This window comes from Haliotis rufescens, unplaced genomic scaffold (genome assembly GCF_023055435.1).
Source record: "Haliotis rufescens isolate VD_foot unplaced genomic scaffold, xgHalRufe1.0.p SCAF_6, whole genome shotgun sequence".
Lineage (NCBI taxonomy): Eukaryota > Metazoa > Mollusca > Gastropoda > Lepetellida > Haliotidae > Haliotis > Haliotis rufescens.
The window spans coordinates 40,084,669-40,103,222 of NW_025964334.1; the positions used below are offsets into that span (position 1 = coordinate 40,084,669).

Sequence of the window (18,554 nt, forward strand, 5' to 3'; positions counted from 1 at the left end):
ACCGCTGTCATATAGCTTGAATATTGCTGAGTGCGGCTTTAAACAAGAAACAAACAAACAAACAAACATTGCGGTGTGATGTCTCTGGAATATGCTACTGAAACGTGAAACGAAAATAGGGGTTCATGTCGTGTATATACAGAAAGTCACAGATTTGTTTTTGACCTGTCTACAAGGGGCAAATTTACTCGAGGTTTCCATAATCAAAGCCCAAGTACATTGGTAACATATAAGGCACGTTTTTGCATGATACTTACCTCGTATAACTGCTGATTCGCTTCCAAGTCAAATATTTAACAAAGATTTATACCAATTATGATTTATTCAAACAATAAGATAATAACATGTGAATCACAAACATTAAAGTCATGGAAGACAACATCCAGTAACGGGTTTAACTATAAATAACATGATAATGTGAGGAAGTCAAAATGTTTGTCAGCATACAGTAGACATGTTGACTGAGACATGTGGACATGACCGACATCAGATGCAGTTCTACCATTGCACGAGTCCAACACATAAAAAAACACATAATTAACAATACAATTATGAAGACAGAAATGGAACATTACATTTTCAATGGTTTATAAATGAAACCGAAAACACCAGACACCGATCTTAAAGAGACGGTCTACACTAACATCTAGTCTCTGAAATGGAAATAGTTTACACAAAAACAGTTGTTAAATTTATATAAAATATATCAAAAAGGAGCTCAGAGACGCTCTTCATTTTCAGACTGTAGTAATCTAGACTTGCCAACTATTATAGACTTATATGGGCTGTATCGGATATATTTGTTTCAGGGTCTGCATTACAGTCTAGGGAAGGTCATATTGTCATGAGTGACATTTTGTAAAGTGATAATGTTCATTTTGAAACATAAACTTATTCACTATAATATCAGGGCAGACATCTGTAAACACCAGACCCACAGGCTGTACCCCAGCATAGCATTTTTCATTGCGCGGCCCGCGACTTACACATAATGGCGCCGATCTTGCTGCACTTGGTGTTCCGCCATTTGGAGTTGTGAGACTTTAGTACAACGCAGCTTCCTTTGGCCACGTTGTCCTCCCCCTGCATGTTGTCCCAATTGGTGTAGGCTGAGTAAGACCCGTCCTCCCACTCATAGGCGCTGGTGGCATTATTGTAGACGTATCCTGCAGTGGGGTAGAGACAAGGAGGCTTACATTAGTTATTAGAATCTACGACCATGGCTATGTTGAAGGAGTGAGTGAGTGAGTGAGTGAGGTTTTACGCCGCTTTTAGCAATATTCCAGCAATATCACGGCGGGTATGTTGAAGGAACATAGTTGTGTACATGTGGGATTCGAACATACAACTTTTGAGCCTTGGCTCGACTGAGGTACCCAGTTTCGCACAATAAGACCCGGCGCCGTAGACCAACGGGACTATTAAATTGTGCTTGACATTGAATCTATGAACGGAATGATAAATTCCATATCTCCATGAAGGAGGCATTGAGAGCTAATCGGAAATGAGGCAATGGTGCATTTCTGACGCAAGTATACTCACCGATATGGACTTGTGGATTGAGCGTCTCTGTCTTCACAGTGTCTCCCACGAAGGTGTTTTCTGCGTCACTGAGAACCGTGAGAACCTGGCTGTCACCCCTGTAATAAAAACAGTGCCATAGTAGCTGCCCGAAACAATTCAAAATGATAAAAGAAAACATATATTGAAAACATTGTGTAAGAAACGTTCACACTTTCAACAGAAACAGTACGACATTGATGAATAATGAAAACTGAGATTAGAGTACCACTCATTACAATCACAGTCAGTCAACCTTGCTACACACTGACCATGACCGCTACACTCACTGGTTACAGAACAACTTGGTCTTGTCGTAGTCGCCGCGGTCCCCGCTGTACAGGTAACACTTGCCATCGTTGTGGAGCCAGTCTGAAAGATAGAGGTCACAATCCCTGTCACATTTCATATCAGTTAGCTGTCTGCCAAATGCGTTAATCACGTGTGCCATATACACAACTATTGGAAACTTGCAGCCGTAGTAAGCAGTTTGCACTGGAGCGGACATCGTTATTTCCGCAATTGACAGTGTGCCCGTGACCAAACATTCCTCATGCAAGAGTCAGTTCGACTCTCGATAGCTCAAACACCTTGCTACAAATAGACACGGTATCCGATTGTTAGAGTATTACTAAATGATTTTCGTATGTATTTTTAACAACCAATAAGCTTCAGAACCTTGAGGTATCGCCTCCGTGGTCTAGTGGTAGGGGTATTCTTGTTAAACTGCGGCATTGTATCTCAGTGGTCTAGCACTATAAACTCGGCATTTGTCCGGATTAGCAGACACACACACACACACACACACACACACACACACACACACACACACGTGCGTGCATGTCGCTTTTTAAGTGCAACACTTAAAACCCCATTACGTTAAAACCCAATTTCACCTCACCTCACCTCAGACCATCGATTTCAAATTGTTGTATAGTGATTTGATTGATAATTATTGAGGTCGCAATAGTTTGCCCATTAATTCCCAATTTTGCATTAATATATAGGGTCAAAGCAAATACCGTAATACTCAACTGAAGGAAAATGGATTCAAAATCAATAACTTACTAAATCATTGACTAACTGGCGCTTATCCAAGAGAACATAATACTATCAATTGGTCGTCTAAAAACACTATCCTCACTTTAGATGAATAAAACAAAAAGATCGTAAACTGTTGTAGTCTTATACTATCAAATAACCTACCGGTTGAACACGGCCTTGCAGCAGACAGGGATTCTGGAAATTGAGGAGAACGTACAATCAGCATACACGAGTACCTAACATGTCATATACTATAGAAGGCCGTACTTTTGTCGGGATACAATGATGCTATAGATCATACACTCGTTACAGTATTCACGGTAGTTGATGTCCCTGCATATGCTCACCAATGCTGCACACGACACCGTTCTTGGTTCCCTCGTTCGCCTTCTTCTTATTATAAATCAGGGCGTGGTCCAACTCTGAAATGTGTGAGTGAGTGAGTTTGTGTTACATAACTAATGTGGGGAAAGCCCATAGTGACGTTCACCACTCTGGCACGCCTTAGACACGCAACCCAGCACAGTAGATTACGACGCCTTAAGGGTCCGGGACGTGACCCCTCGTACTTTGATTTGTTTTTGTTTGTTTGTTGTTTAACGCCGTACTCAGCAATATTCCAGCTATATGACGGTTGTCTGTAAATAATCGATTCTTGACCAGACAATCCAGCGATTGACATCAGGCGCATCGATATACACAATTGGGATACCATGACATGTATCAACCAAGTCAGCGAGCCTGACCACCCGATCCCGTTCGGTGCCTCTTATGGCAAGCATGGGTTGCTGAAGACCTATTCTAATCCGGATCTTCACGGGGCACGTAATTATAAGACAGTAGTGAAGTCAATACTATCCGTCTGTATAACGAACGATGACTCAGTGAAAATAGACAATTTCTTACAGCACAGCAAATGCTGCGCACCCCATGTCCCGATGTAAACAGTTTTCCATGTAACATATTTTATTTATGTCAGTTAACTGTATATGTTCTCCGAGACCGAAATAATTTGACTGACCCAGACATAATACAGTGAATGTGGCTACCTGAACACTCGATACAAAGTGGAAATGCGTTTGATAGAAGCTCGACACGGGGGAACGGTATAAGGCTACTTTAGTTTCAAAGTTAAACGTTTCTTCCAGAACGCCTGACTGGCTACCAACGTAGAAGACGCCACTAAATCAGTCGTTGGTACAAATGCCCGTAGTACAGTACAAAGACACGAAAACAACTCACCAATAATGTCGCCTCCTTCTTCAGCTATCCAGTAGTCCATTGCCCCACCGAACCTGAAGATGTGTTCCGTCACCGCGGCCTGTGGTTAAAACGACACACACAGGTTCAGTTGGAACACACAGTATAGTCCGCCAACGATCATATTGTCACCAGGTTTGTCTCAATTATTTTCAATTAACACCAAAATCACGTGTCAAAAGATGGTTATTTTTTAATAATTATTATTGACCTAACTAGAAATACCAGTTTTGTAGTATTTCATTTCCGAATATAAACACCTCCTAAACTATTATCATGTGGTTTGGTGACATTTGACATGGTGCTGTAGTTGGGGTTAAGGACAGACGGTTTAACGTCTCACAGCAATGACGTAATGTATGTCAGATATGCTTCCTGCATGTATGACCCAAGGTCACCCTACACCTCTGTTTGTAACAACAGTATCAGTATAGGCGAGAAATCTTGTGTAACCTTTCAAAAAGAGAACATAAAATCTTGAAAGAAGAGCACGACATCAGTGTGTCTATGTATATCATCAGTTTTCATATATTAAGTACTACAGGTATCTAAATCCATCTCATAACTCATTTAAAATTATTTACAAGTCTTTAAGACATCCCCTATTCATCGGGCTGGATAGTGAAGTGACCTCGGGTCATGCATGCAGCAAGCATGTTTGACACACACTATGTCATTGTTGTGAAACATCAAACCGTAGAACCGTTAAATCCGAGACAGAGAAGCTACGGGGTACCTATATACATGACAAGTAGCTCCGAGGTCCTGAAGAATATACGAATAAGTAACTGTAGCAATAAGAAACAAATCGAGTGACCCTAAACGTCTTTTGAGTGGTATGCATGCAAGTAGATACGCGGTACCGATATACACAGCAAGTGAGGTGAGGGTGAGGTGAAATTCAAAATATTTTTATTTAGCTATGTGCATGCAGGTGATAACTCACTGCATGTTTGTTTTATCCCCAAATCCCCATCGCTAGGCAGGGTAACAATAACTATCATATCTTTTAACGTCTTTTGGAATTGCATGGCCTGGGTATCGGGACACCAAATTACCGCTTTCACATGGGAAGTAGCTACAAGGCACTGACACACATGGCAAATATCTATGAGGTCCCGATAGACATGGTAAGGAGCTACATTGTGCCTACCAGCTCGCGGGGAGTCGAGACATACGCCAGTGTTCCCCGTCTGGTGTGGCAGGCGTAGCGAGCCATGGTGTAGTCAAGGGCTGTGTTGATGACAAGGTAACAGTCGCCGCCTTGCAGTTGCTGACCGTGATTATTCTGGCCACAACGTACTGAAAGAGTATTATTTCTTCGTTACCATGCATTGGAATATTTCAAATTACGCCTTATGAAATTAAGTTCTCGAAATAAGTTCCGAATATTTTGATCGACGTTAATAGGAAGCTTTCAAGAGACCTTTAGCAACTCGACAACTGTATATTGTGTGACGGTAACCTTTCACTGACTCATACCTGGCGTTGTGACAAGGACGGGTAGTTGACACAAAGCGGGATAACTCCCGTCTTCTCTAACGCCCCAACGGTACAGGCTATTTGCTTTCAGCACTGAAAGAGAAACAAAGAGGTATTTTATTCCTTACAATCCTATACCAGAATACTTCATTACAGTCAATCGCTACCCGGAGAAAACCAACCGGGGGTCTAGCCTTGCAGTTCGCAGGCCCCCACGGACTCCAGTGTAGCTAAATATCTCTTTCTTTTTGTATATCTCGGCTTGGGTAGGTCTAGTTCTTTGAGAGACATTTACAAGTTGAAGTTATAACTCCTAAATGTAATAGAGAAGTTGTTCATCAATATATCTTATCCTTAGTTAGTATACGCCCCGACAGCCATATGTCCTTTATAACTCATAATAAAAAAAAAACACTGGCACAGGCTGATGTATACCAACCTCCAAAGTCAGGGTTTGATGACATGGCTCTTTTTTTAATGAAGTTGCTGTAACTGCCAAGTGTAGTCCCATCGATGAAGGCGTAGGTGCCATCCCTGGCAACGTCGTTCAGACCAAACCAGGTATCAGTCTTGAAGGGTCTCATGTAGCGCTCCACTTCAAACTGAAAAGAAACCCCCCCACGATCTTTATTGTATGGGAACTCTGGGCTCGATCGTACGTAGCGCCACTAGTGGCCAATACGAGTGTTGCCCCTTCTATGTTCCTCCTAGCGACCAATCAGATTCCACCTCTGACATCACTTGTATTTGCTTCAAACAAAATGGCGGCCTCCAGTGAAGACCATCTGGTTCATAATCAAGATTTATATTGCAATAAAACGGGTCTTACATCGCGAGGTGCATCAAATCACGTGAGCAATTTGATTAAAAACATGAAACGATTTGAATATCTGTCGGCGCTAAGTTGACGGTATACATGCATTATAAATCCTGCAATCGACCAAATGATGCACGACAGTTTATGAACCTGATGTTGATTTCGTTACGCCATTTTGACTGGACTATACATACACTCGTTGACGCATCAGTAAAACATATGATGTCTGATGCAATTTCCTATTTTGACTTGCACCATATGCACCCCTGGCTTCACAGGTGAACAATTGACCTGCCTTTGCATGTGCTTGTGACGGGTGCAACCACTGGGGCAGGCTACGTCTCTTTTTACTTTATCAATTTCCTGTAACCTTTGCCTCGTAAAAAATGTAATTCTTTCGCATTTCATCTCACCAATTACCCCACTTCATAAACATCTCGAATTTACGAAATGTTACTTAAATCATGTAAAGAAGGGAGAAATAGTTATGCTTTCAAATACAGAAAACAGACAATTTATGTCTTAAATGCCACTCTATATGAGACGATACATGGAACCTGGACAGTTCCCGAGATGATGGTCGCCAGGTCACCTCCATATTGGACACACTGCCTTTGAGCTTCCACGTAAGAGAAACTTCCGGAAGTGAGGTAATAACACTTCCCGTCAATCACTGTGCCATTGTCGCCAGGTCCGCACGTGATCATGGCCGGACTTACAGCTGAAAAAGACATGATCAAAGATTCATATGGTCCTTTCATGTACATCTTAAAAGAATGTTCCTCTATATAACGAAACAAAGTGAAAAAAAAAACCTCTCACAAAATACATTCACCTATATATATTGATATCATATTAACATATACGTCGAGTGTCCCCCCCCCCCCCCCCCCCCCCCCCGTGTTGTTCTTTCGGTACAACCCAGACACATTTAACGCTGCTGGATGATGTTACCTATTGTTTTTTCAGATATAGACGCTTACCGTTGCCGGTGGTGTAGACAGCGTTAGCCAGAGAACCTCCGCAGTTGACGGTGTTGTCGCCAGAGCAGGACTTGGAGCACATGGTGCTGTTTCCAAAGCCTCCGTACATATTCCCACATCGGCATTCGTTACCGTTCTGTAGAGCAGCGTACACATAGCCCCGGTAGTAGCATCTGAAAAATATACTTTCCTTCATATTTGACCACATTTCAGTTTCCCACATGTTTGACCATTCCTTGACACTAAGCATGGTACAATATTTGTGTTTGTATTCCTGCTCGTTTACACCTAGGAGGTTCTGTGCATCCAGTTATCTAGATGTCAGAAAAATGCTCAGTTTGTGGTATGAACAACTTTGGCCCAGACAATTTGATGACGTTTTTGTCGCTCCAGAATCCGCTGATCGTCGGTTCGAATCCCAGATTCATACTGATTTTGATCCTTTGGTTTTGGCCCGTATGTTTCACCAAGGTGGTAAGCGTCTATCACCTGAGTATCCCTTAGCGTTTCTCCACTACGTTATGATCGTTATCGTCCATTAGCGTCAATTTCATTACGTCAGTTTTGTAAATACCTTTCAACACAGAAGCTCACTGTCATTGACAGTGGTAGTTCGAGAAGGGCGTAGGGGAGATCTCTGTATGAGGAGTCTTTGAAACAGCCCTTCAATTCTGGGTTGGATCGACCTGGCAAGGGCAAGGGAGCATAACAGTATCCATGGAGAAGCACAGATTAAAAACACATGCCAACAATTCTAGATAATGCACGACGTGGAAAGATAAATGAAACCTGATACACGAGGGACACACAGGAGTAGAGTACTTACCTTGATGTACAGGGTCAGAGGGACACACAGGTGTAGAGTACTTACCTTGATGTACAGGGTCAGAGGGACACACTGGAGTAGAGTACTTACCTTGATGTACAGGGTCAGAGGGACCCACTGGTGTTGAGTACTTACCTTGATGTACAGGGTCAGAGGGACACACTGGTGTAGAGTACTTACCTTGATGTACAGGGTCAGAGGGACACACTGGAGTAGAGTACTTACCTTGATGTACAGGGTCAGAGGGACCCACTGGTGTTGAGTACTTACCTTGATGTACAGGGTCAGAGGGACACACTGGTGTAGAGTACTTACCTTGATGTACAGGGTCAGAGGGACACACTGGAGTAGAGAACTTACCTTGATGTACAGGGTCAGAGGGACATACAGGTGTAGAGTACTTACCTTGATGTACAGGGTCAGAGGGACACACTGGAGTAGAGTACGTACCTTGATGTACAGGGTCAGAGGGACACACTGGTGTAGAGTACTTACCTTGATGTACAGGGTCAGAGGGACCCACTGGTGTTGAGTACTTACCTTGATGTACAGGGTCAGAGGGACACACTGGTGTAGAGTACTTACCTTGATGTACAGGGTCAGAGGGACACACTGGTGTAGAGTACTTACCTTGATGTACAGGGTCAGAGGGACATACAGGTGTAGAGTACTTACCTTGATGTACAGGGTCAGAGGGACACACTGGAGTAGAGTACTTACCTTGATGTACAGGGTCAGAGGGACCCACTGGTGTTGAGTACTTACCTTGATGTACAGGGTCAGAGGGACACACTGGAGTAGAGTACTTACCTTGATGTACAGGATCAGAGGGACCCACTGGTGTTGAGTACTTACCTTGATGTACAGGGTCAGAGGGACACCCTGGTGTAGAGTACTTACCTTGATGTACAGGATCAGAGGGACCCACTGGTGTTGAGTACTTACCTTGATGTACAGGGTCAGAGGGACACCCTGGTGTAGAGTTCTAACCTTGATGTACAGGGTCAGAGGGACCCACTGGTGTTGAGTACTTACCTTGATGTACAGGGTCAGAGGGACCCACTGGTGTAGAGTACGTACCTTGATGTAGAGGGTCAGAGGGACACACTGGAATAGAGTACTTACCTTGATGTACAGGGTCAGAGGGACCCACTGGTGTAGAGTACTTACCTTGATGTACAGGGTCAGAGGGACACACTGGTGTAGAGTACTTACCTTGATGTACAGGGTCAGAGGGACACACTGGAGTAGAGTACGTACCTTGATGTACAGGGTCAGAGGGACACACTGGAGTAGAGTACTTACCTTGATGTACAGGGTCAGAGGGACACACTGGTGTAGAGTACTTACCTTGATGTACAGGGTCAGAGGGACACACTGGTGTAGAGTACTTACCTTGATGTACAGGGTCAGAGGGACACACTGGAGTAGAGTACTTACCTTGATGTACAGGGTCAGAGGGACACACTGGTGTAGAGTACTTACCTTGATGTACAGGGTCAGAGGGACACACTGGTGTAGAGTACTTACCTTGATGTACAGGGTCAGAGGGACACACTGGAGTAGAGTACGTACCTTGATGTACAGGGTCAGAGGGACACACTGGTGTAGAGTACTTACCTTGATGTACAGGGTCAGAGGGACACACTGGTGTAGAGTACTTACCTTGATGTACAGGGTCAGAGGGACACACTGGAGTAGAGTACTTACCTTGATGTACAGGGTCAGAGGGACACACTGGTGTAGAGTACTTACCTTGATGTACAGGGTCAGAGGGACACACTGGTGTAGAGTACTTACCTTGATGTACAGGGTCAGAGGGACACACTGGTGTTGAGTACTTACCTTGATGTACAGGGTCAGAGGGACACACTGGTGTAGAAGGTCTAGCACTGAAGAAGTTCGGCTCCACCTCGGCACCAAATGCCTGAAAGAGAAATATACTGATTTAGATTAAATAGAAGACAATGAAGACAAGCGATGAAAGTATTGTGATAGCGCTACCGTTAAGGTATTCAGATTCGTACAAGATAATGTACTCACTAAAGGAAGCGACAAGAACCTGAACACGCGAATCACTGTTATAGTGATGACACGAACTGAAGGGGTCTGACCGACAAGAATTGGGAAGGTTGCCGTTACAACTCACCTTTGATTTAGTCTTGACACAAGGTTTAGCTTTAGGGATATTCACTGCATTCTGCAATTACAACAACATCAGGGTTAAACATGATAAACGTGAGCACACGAACACGACTGTGTGGAAGCTTGTCACACATGGTGTACTTGGTGTGTTACATACTAATGTGGGCAGTAGAGTAATCTTACAGTTAAAGTGTTGGCCAAAGACCCGGGTTCGAGTGTGTGAAGCTCAATCTCGGTGTCCTCATCCATGATATGACATGAATGATGGTAAAAGAGTCCTGGAACCTAACTCACGCATTCACTCATCAATTTTTTTTTCTGGAGGGACAACGTACACTCATGCAGACAATAGTGAGAACAACGTGCCCATCACACCGACAGTAAATCAGCCTTTAAAAGATATATACTGTTTTTATATTGTTTTAATTCCTGTTCTTTATCGTCTAAAATCACATTAGACACTTTGTGTGTCTTCACAAAGAAGATGTGGATTGGTTGAATATGCCACCACCGCTATGCACGTATTGTCGGTTAGTTTTCAGCATGTTAAATACTGATTATCTGGCGAGTTTCTTTATGGTCGATTTCTTTAGCAAGGATTGGTTGTTAATGCTGGACATGAAGAAATGTTGCACGACAGAACTGTGCTTGCACATACATCTTCAGGCTGGTTGTACGTCCCATCGTACGCGTCGTGATAGCAGTCTGCAAGGTCGTTACTGCCACCGGTTCTAGTGATGATGATGGACGGACATTTGTATCCTGGACATCTCTCTCCATCAACACGGTCGACATTGGAGTATATCTTGATGAAAAGTAGGCTGAAAAAATACATCCATCCAAGATTATGCAAGCTGAAGACGTTGAGTGTTAGGACCGCGATGTAACTTATTATTTTAAAACTAGGTTAATGGTTGATATTCATATTTGTAATGGACGATTTCCGGATATTTCCACTGATTATAATAATACTAGGCATAATGGAAACAGTACCCCAGATTACACATGCGTGTCCCTTTTTGAATATGCTAAACAATTGGCGGTGATGTCCCATGCATCTCGATGTCGATAATGTTTTGACTATTTCAGAATGTTGTGACCCCAAGTACTAAAATGGAAGTTTACTATGTTGGATACAATATATATGGAAAGAGGGTGAAAGTTTATAAAGACCAATCGTACAGGAAATATCGAACACCTTTAAGGTAAACATGTGTTCGCTCTGTCGTTTATGAAATGGTTGATGTATTCAATGTTTGTGGCTCACTATGAGACGGTATATTTACTAAAGGTTTGATTTAGAATGTAAATTTTCCAAAAGGGCAGAATACGGTAAGCTAAACGTATACCGTAGATGTTCTACTCATTATAATGTTTTGTGTTTTGTTTTTAAAAGAGGCTAGAAGAAGGTTTCAACAACCATGCAAGTTAAAGAAGCCCTAATTCCAGCCTAGAGTTTCTGATTTATCCACAGCTGCAATAGGGGACTGTAAAACAGTTTGGGAGTTAATAAAGACATTTACAAATAACAGTTGATAAAAATATCCCTGCTCAAATCGTATGGGAATATATTTTGGTGAGCTGCAATAATTTTACCTTTTGATGACCTTAGTGAATCAGAACTTTCAGAAGGTAATAGTAAGCTAAAACCAGGTGAAGGTATTCCAGCAGAGTATTTTCTAGTTCCCAATTTAATCATTTTATTTAATCAGATATAATGTACGTGGTTAAACCCTATTGGTTTGACCATCCAATTGTTTTAGAAGGGTAGCGGTTATTATTCTTACAGCTACAGAGGCATAACGTTGTGAAATGTTGTAAGTAAGATATTTATATGTATGTCAAATAAGAGATTAGACTAGTTTGTAGAAATCACCAATAGTATTGGCGAGTATGAGTGTATCAGTATCATTACTTAAATCAAGACATAACTGCAATATCAAACTTCGTGCATGCAATATTCCACTCAAGAGGATATATGTGACATCTCTTAATTGGTATGTTCCAAATGTAGTTCGCACCCGTTCGTAAAAACGAACACTGACTCACTCTTGTGAATACTGCCTAATGTCAATATATATTTCCTGTATATGCATCAAGGGTCATTTGAAGTAAATACAAGTTTACTTCACTCATATCGTAACCATGTGTGTTGCTTTCCTGTCGGAAAAATGGTTTCGCAAGGTAACTGGGTCAAACACAATACATTGTCTAAATGAGCATGTATTAGGAACACAAATGAGGCGACACGAATAGGCATCAAACACCATGCATGCAGGGTATGGAACCTGCGTATTCAGTGTCAATGGGCTTGACCAGCTAACCCACTCAACACAGGTCGAATCATAGATTTATGCGGCAAGTCGACTGTCGGTTTCAGAGATGAATGCATCAGCTTCAATATAATAACAACATACTACGAACACAATTTAAACACCTCCCTGTGACACTTTCTCCTCACTTTGATTTAGCCCTTCTTATTCTGCAGCATCTATACCCTCCATGTGGACGCTGCCCCTCACTTTGATGTGGCCCTTCATATTCTGCAGCATCTATACCCTCCCTGTGACACTCTCTCCTCACTGTGATTTAGCCCTTCATATTCTGCATCATCTATACCCTCCTTGTGACACTTTCCTCCCTGTGATGTGGCCTTTCATATTCTGCAGCACCTATACCCTCAACATGGACACTCTCTCATTGAGATTTAGCCGTTTATAATCTGCAGCACCTTTACTCTCCATGTGGACGCTCTCCTCACTGTGATGTGGCCCATCATATTCTGCAGCACCTATACCCTCCCTGTAAACACCACTATGTCTTGGCCCTTCCATACTCTGCAGCACCTATACCCACCCTGTAAACACCACTATGTCTTGGCCCTTCCATACTCTGCTGTACCTATACCCACCCTGTAAACACCACTATGTCTTGGCCCTCCCATACTCTGCTGTACCTATACCCACCCTGTAAACACCACTATGTCTTGGCCCTCCCATACTCTGCTGTACCTATACCCACCCTGTAAACACCACTATGTCTTGGCCCTTCCATACTCTGCTGTACCTATACCCACCCTGTAAACACCACTATGTCTTGGCCCTTCCATACTCTGCTGTACCTATACCCACCCTGTAAACACCACTATGTCTTGGCCCTCCCATACTCTGCAGCACCTATACCCACCCTGTAAACACCACTATGTCTTGGCCCTTCCATACTCTGCTGTACCTATACCCACCCTGTAAACACCACTATGTCTTGGCCCTCCCATACTCTGCAGCACCTATACCCACCCTGTAAACACCACTATGTCTTGGCCCTTCCATACTCTGCTGTACCTATACCCACCCTGTAAACACCACTATGTCTTGGCCCTTCCATACTCTGCTGTACCTATACCCACCCTGTAAACACCACTATGTCTTGGCCCTTCCATACTCTGCTGTACCTATACCCACCCTGTAAACACCACTATGTCTTGGCCCTTCCATACTCTGCTGTACCTATACCCACCCTGTAAACACCACTATGTCTTGGCCCTTCCATACTCTGCTGTACCTATACCCACCCTGTAAACACCACTATGTCTTGGCCCTTCCATACTCTGCTGTACCTATACCCACCCTGTGGACACCACTATGTCTTGGCCCTTCCATACTCTGCTGTACCTATACCCACCCTGTAAACACCACTATGTCTTGGTCCTTCCATACTCTGCTGTACCTATACCCACCCTGTGGACACCACTATGTCTTGGCCCTCCCATACTCTGCTGTACCTATACCCACCCTGTAAACACCACTATGTCTTGGCCCTTCCATACTCCGCTGTACCTATACCCACCCTGTAAACACCACTATGTCTTGGCCCTCCCATACTCTGCTGTACCTATACCCACCCTGTAAACACCACTATGTCTTGGCCCTCCCATACTCTGCAGCACCTATACCCACCCTGTAGACACCACTATGTCTTGGCCCTTCCATACTCTGCTGCACCTATACCCACCCTGTAAACACCACTATGTCTTGGCCCTTCCATACTCTGCTGTACCTATACCCACCCTGTAAACACCACTATGTCTTGGCCCTTCCATACTCTGCTGTACCTATACCCACCCTGTAAACACCACTATGTCTTGGCCCTTCCATACTCTGCAGAACCTATACCCACCCTGTAAACACCACTATGTCTTGGCCCTTCCATACTCTGCTGTACCTATACCCACACTGTAAACACCACTATGTCTTGGCCCTTCCATACTCTGCTGTACCTATACCCACCCTGTAAACACCACTATGTCTTGGCCCTTCCATACTCTGCTGTACCTATACCCACCCTGTGGACACCACTATGTCTTGGCCCTTCCATACTCTGCTGCACCTATACCCACCCTGTAAACACCACTATGTCTTGGCCCTTCCATACTCTGCTGTACCTATACCCACCCTGTAAACACCACTATGTCTTGGCCCTTCCATACTCTGCTGTACCTATACCCACCCTGTAAACACCACTATGTCTTGGCCCTTCCATACTCTGCTGTAACCTATACCCACCCTGTAAACACCACTATGTCTTGGCCCTTCCATACTCTGCTGTACCTATACCCACCCTGTGGACACCACTATGTCTTGGCCCTTCCATACTCTGCTGTACCTATACCCACCCTGTAAACACCACTATGTCTTGGTCCTTCCATACTCTGCTGTACCTATACCCACCCTGTGGACACCACTATGTCTTGGCCCTCCCATACTCTGCTGTACCTATACCCACCCTGTAAACACCACTATGTCTTGGCCCTTCCATACTCCGCTGTACCTATACCCACCCTGTAAACACCACTATGTCTTGGCCCTCCCATACTCTGCTGTACCTATACCCACCCTGTAAACACCACTATGTCTTGGCCCTCCCATACTCTGCAGCACCTATACCCACCCTGTAAACACCACTATGTCTTGGCCCTTCCATACTCTGCTGCACCTATACCCACTCTGTAAACACCACTATGTCTTGGCCCTTCCATACTCTGCTGTACCTATACCCACCCTGTAAACACCACTATGTCTTGGCCCTTCCATACTCTGCTGTACCTATACCCACCCTGTAAACACCACTATGTCTTGGCCCTTCCATACTCTGCAGAACCTATACCCACCCTGTAAACACCACTATGTCTTGGCCCTCCCATACTCTGCTGTACCTATACCCACACTGTAAACACCACTATGTCTTGGCCCTTCCATACTCTGCTGTACCTATACCCACCGTGTAAACACCACTATGTCTTGGCCCTTCCATACTCTGCTGTACCTATACCCACCCTGTGGACACCACTATGTCTTGGCCCTTCCATACTCTGCTGTACCTATACCCACCCTGTAAACACCACTATGTCTTGGCCCTTCCATACTCTGCTGTACCTATACCCACCCTGTAAACACCACTATGTCTTGGCCCTTCCATACTCTGCTGTACCTATACCCACCCTGTAAACACCACTATGTCTTGGCCCTTCCATACTCTGCTGTAACCTATACCCACCCTGTAAACACCACTATGTCTTGGCCCTTCCATACTCTGCTGTACCTATACCCACCCTGTAAACACCACTATGTCTTGGCCCTCCCATACTCTGCTGTACCTATACCCACCCTGTAAACACCACTATGTCTTGGCCCTTCCATACTCTGCTGTACCTATACCCACCCTGTAAACACCACTATGTCTTGGCCCTTCCATACTCTGCTGCACCTATACCCACCCTGTGGACTTGTCCCAGAAGTAGGCCCTCCCCGTGGTGTCGCGGTCCAGGTCGCTGATGCTACTGACGCTGATTGCAGGAGTAGCTGCCCCTATCTTGGGAAGTCCACTGGAGAAGCTGAAGCTTGTCACGTCTTTCGGGTAACACAGGCCGAGTCTGACATAGTCCCCCCTGAAACATAGAACAGTCGTAACAGATTAAACAGATGTGTTCGGCCTGCAACACTGCAACATGTCTTATTAAACGGAGACACCAGCTTTCTTTAGTTATAACATTCCCAATTATTTCTAGTTTTTTATGCAGGCCTCCCCAAAAGCTTGAACAGTTTCAATGACGCTCGTTGTAACGCCAACATACTAAACATTTAGCTATCATAGTCAAGTCAGTGAGTGAGTGAGTATGGTTTTACGCCTCTTTTAGCAATATTCCAGCAATATCACGGCGGAGGACACGAGAAATAGGCTTCACACATTTTACCCATGTGGGTAATCAAACCCGGGTCTTCGGCGTGACGAGCGAACGCGTTAACCACTGGGCTACCCCATCATAGACAAGTATTACCTATGTGTAAACAGAACAGTTACAGTTTTATGATCGTCCCCGAACTGAAGACGTTTTAGACCTTTTTATGTCCACCTACCTTTCTAAGTTCTGTCCTGCGACCTTTAGTTTAGTTGGAGCTGTTCCGTTGAAATATACCGTGTATGGTTTCTTCTTGATCACCAGGTAGGCATTTCCCTTTGTGCCTAAATTTGGAATATACAGTTTCATAATGGAATACATTTACTGATTTCAAACAGCATGCACTTAGACAATGTCATCATCAACAGACGCATGTTTCTGTCTCCACTGATTGAGGTAAAACTGAAATATGATGAAAGAAACGTACATTTGAATCACTTTAGTTCCCGCTTAATGTGGTTTTATGCCGCCTTTAAGTTTTTGTTTGTTTGTTTGTTGTTTAACGTCGAACTCAGCAATATTCCAGCTACATGACGGCGGTCTTTAAATAAACGAGTCTGGACCAGACTTGCCAGTGATTGATATAATGAGCATCGATACACGCAAATGGGATAACATGACATGCATCAACCAAGTCAGCGAGTCTAACTACCCGATCCCGTCAATCGCCTCTTATGACAAGCACGGGTTGCTGAAGACCAATTAAAAACCCGGATCTTCACGGCCGCCTTTAAAATATTCAGTCAGTTAGAAGGGGACACCAAATATAGCCTTCATAGCCTATAATTACTGTAACATCAGTGCTACAAAGTGATAGTATTTAGATAAAAAAAGCATACTCAACTACCTTGCAAGGCAAAGGGATCGTCAGGTCTGTCGTCCCGGCGCATGTACATGGGATAGTTCTCCTTCAATGTTTTAAGAGCTCCGTCTCCACTAAAGACAGCCTGGAATATAGCATATGGAATCGTGAGTCGGAAGTGGCGCTGATTTGACGCTTGGAACAAAATTTGAATGATGACGAAATAGGGATCAGAAATGGAATCGGCGCATATTTGCATATTGATCGGTCTGTAGATGCACAATTGGTAAGTACATTGACCACTCCAGGTACATTTAAATAAATGTGCGCGTTCCCTTGAAACAGAAAAAGGCTCTCGTATATTTAAAGGGGCACTGATCTAACGCAATTCCCGGGACTGGTTGTTGCCTTTGTTATTGGTTTTTCCCCGTGAGTACCCGGATGATACGCAACGCAACTGAGCGTGACCAGAGACTGGGCTACCGTCTGCAAGGACAGCTAAATAAACTTGGAGGCTGGAGGCAATATTTGTTTTACGAATTTTTGCGTAACCACTGATTGGTTAACTGTGATCTATAAAGATTTCGACAAAGGGCGCATGTTAATTAATTTCCTCACCCTAAACAAACAGACAAAAAGAACGGCGGAGCTCATCGGATGTCCTCATTTGGAAATACCCCAGATGGTTATAGTTTAATACTAAAAAAAGTATCTATGCAGTGAAAGCATTTTCGGATTTCGAATTGCGTCGATAATACGATTACTAATCCCTTGTTGGCATCCACGTTTTCTCGTATAACCCTATTCTTGTATATCTGTCGTCATTCACTTGATGCTCAGTTAATGAATTTATTACAGGTACAATTATTGGTAGCACCACTTAGATTACCTGACAAAGGTTCCCATTTGGCATTTATTGTGTCTGGGGTAATTATTCAATCTAATTTCAGGTTTGAAGTGAGGTGAAATGTGTGTTATGTAATATGCACGTGGCAGACCAGCAAGAGGTGAATGATCAGTTGATTTACTTTCTTTTGTAAATCAACAGATCGTTCCTAGTCATCAAAGGATTAACAGAAAATACGTTGATTGGTTAATCACTGTTATCTTGCACAGTGGATATGTCAAAAGTGAGTGTTTACATGTCTAGGTTTACTAAAACAAAGGTAATACACTCATACCATGGCGTGCCGATGTAAAAACAACATACTTTGTTCAAAGGGTTAACTGATAATACGTTGATTGATTGCTCATTGTTATCTATCACTCAATGGATTTTTTAGGAACCGTGGACGTTATGAAAATAGTTGTCACGTGGGCTTTCTCAGCCGACCCTTGAGACTTGACACCTATGTGAAACACCTGAAACAATCCAAGTGATCAGTTGAGAAACGAACACG

The 18,554-nt window shown here is 43.6% G+C and overlaps 1 protein-coding gene across 1 annotated transcript in view; it reads right to left on the bottom strand.

Annotated features, from left to right (window-relative positions):
• Positions 1-307: 307 nt before the first annotated feature.
• The window catches only part of LOC124115554 (cell surface hyaluronidase-like), a 34,194-nt gene continuing 15,947 nt past the window's right edge, over positions 308-18,554 (bottom strand). The window contains exons 19-36 of the mRNA XM_046476583.2: positions 17,200-17,299; positions 16,531-16,636; positions 15,891-16,061; positions 10,776-10,938; positions 10,122-10,172; positions 9,818-9,899; positions 7,721-7,832; positions 7,147-7,319; positions 6,721-6,884; positions 5,786-5,948; positions 5,347-5,439; positions 5,018-5,166; positions 3,847-3,925; positions 2,952-3,026; positions 2,767-2,799; positions 1,851-1,932; positions 1,543-1,640; positions 308-1,166 (exon numbers count right to left, since the gene is read on the bottom strand). Coding sequence (XP_046332539.2) covers positions 964-1,166; positions 1,543-1,640; positions 1,851-1,932; positions 2,767-2,799; positions 2,952-3,026; positions 3,847-3,925; positions 5,018-5,166; positions 5,347-5,439; positions 5,786-5,948; positions 6,721-6,884; positions 7,147-7,319; positions 7,721-7,832; positions 9,818-9,899; positions 10,122-10,172; positions 10,776-10,938; positions 15,891-16,061; positions 16,531-16,636; positions 17,200-17,299 — 2,097 coding nt within the window. The 3' untranslated portion in view covers positions 308-963. The remainder of the gene's footprint in view (positions 1,167-1,542; positions 1,641-1,850; positions 1,933-2,766; positions 2,800-2,951; positions 3,027-3,846; positions 3,926-5,017; positions 5,167-5,346; positions 5,440-5,785; positions 5,949-6,720; positions 6,885-7,146; positions 7,320-7,720; positions 7,833-9,817; positions 9,900-10,121; positions 10,173-10,775; positions 10,939-15,890; positions 16,062-16,530; positions 16,637-17,199; positions 17,300-18,554) is intronic.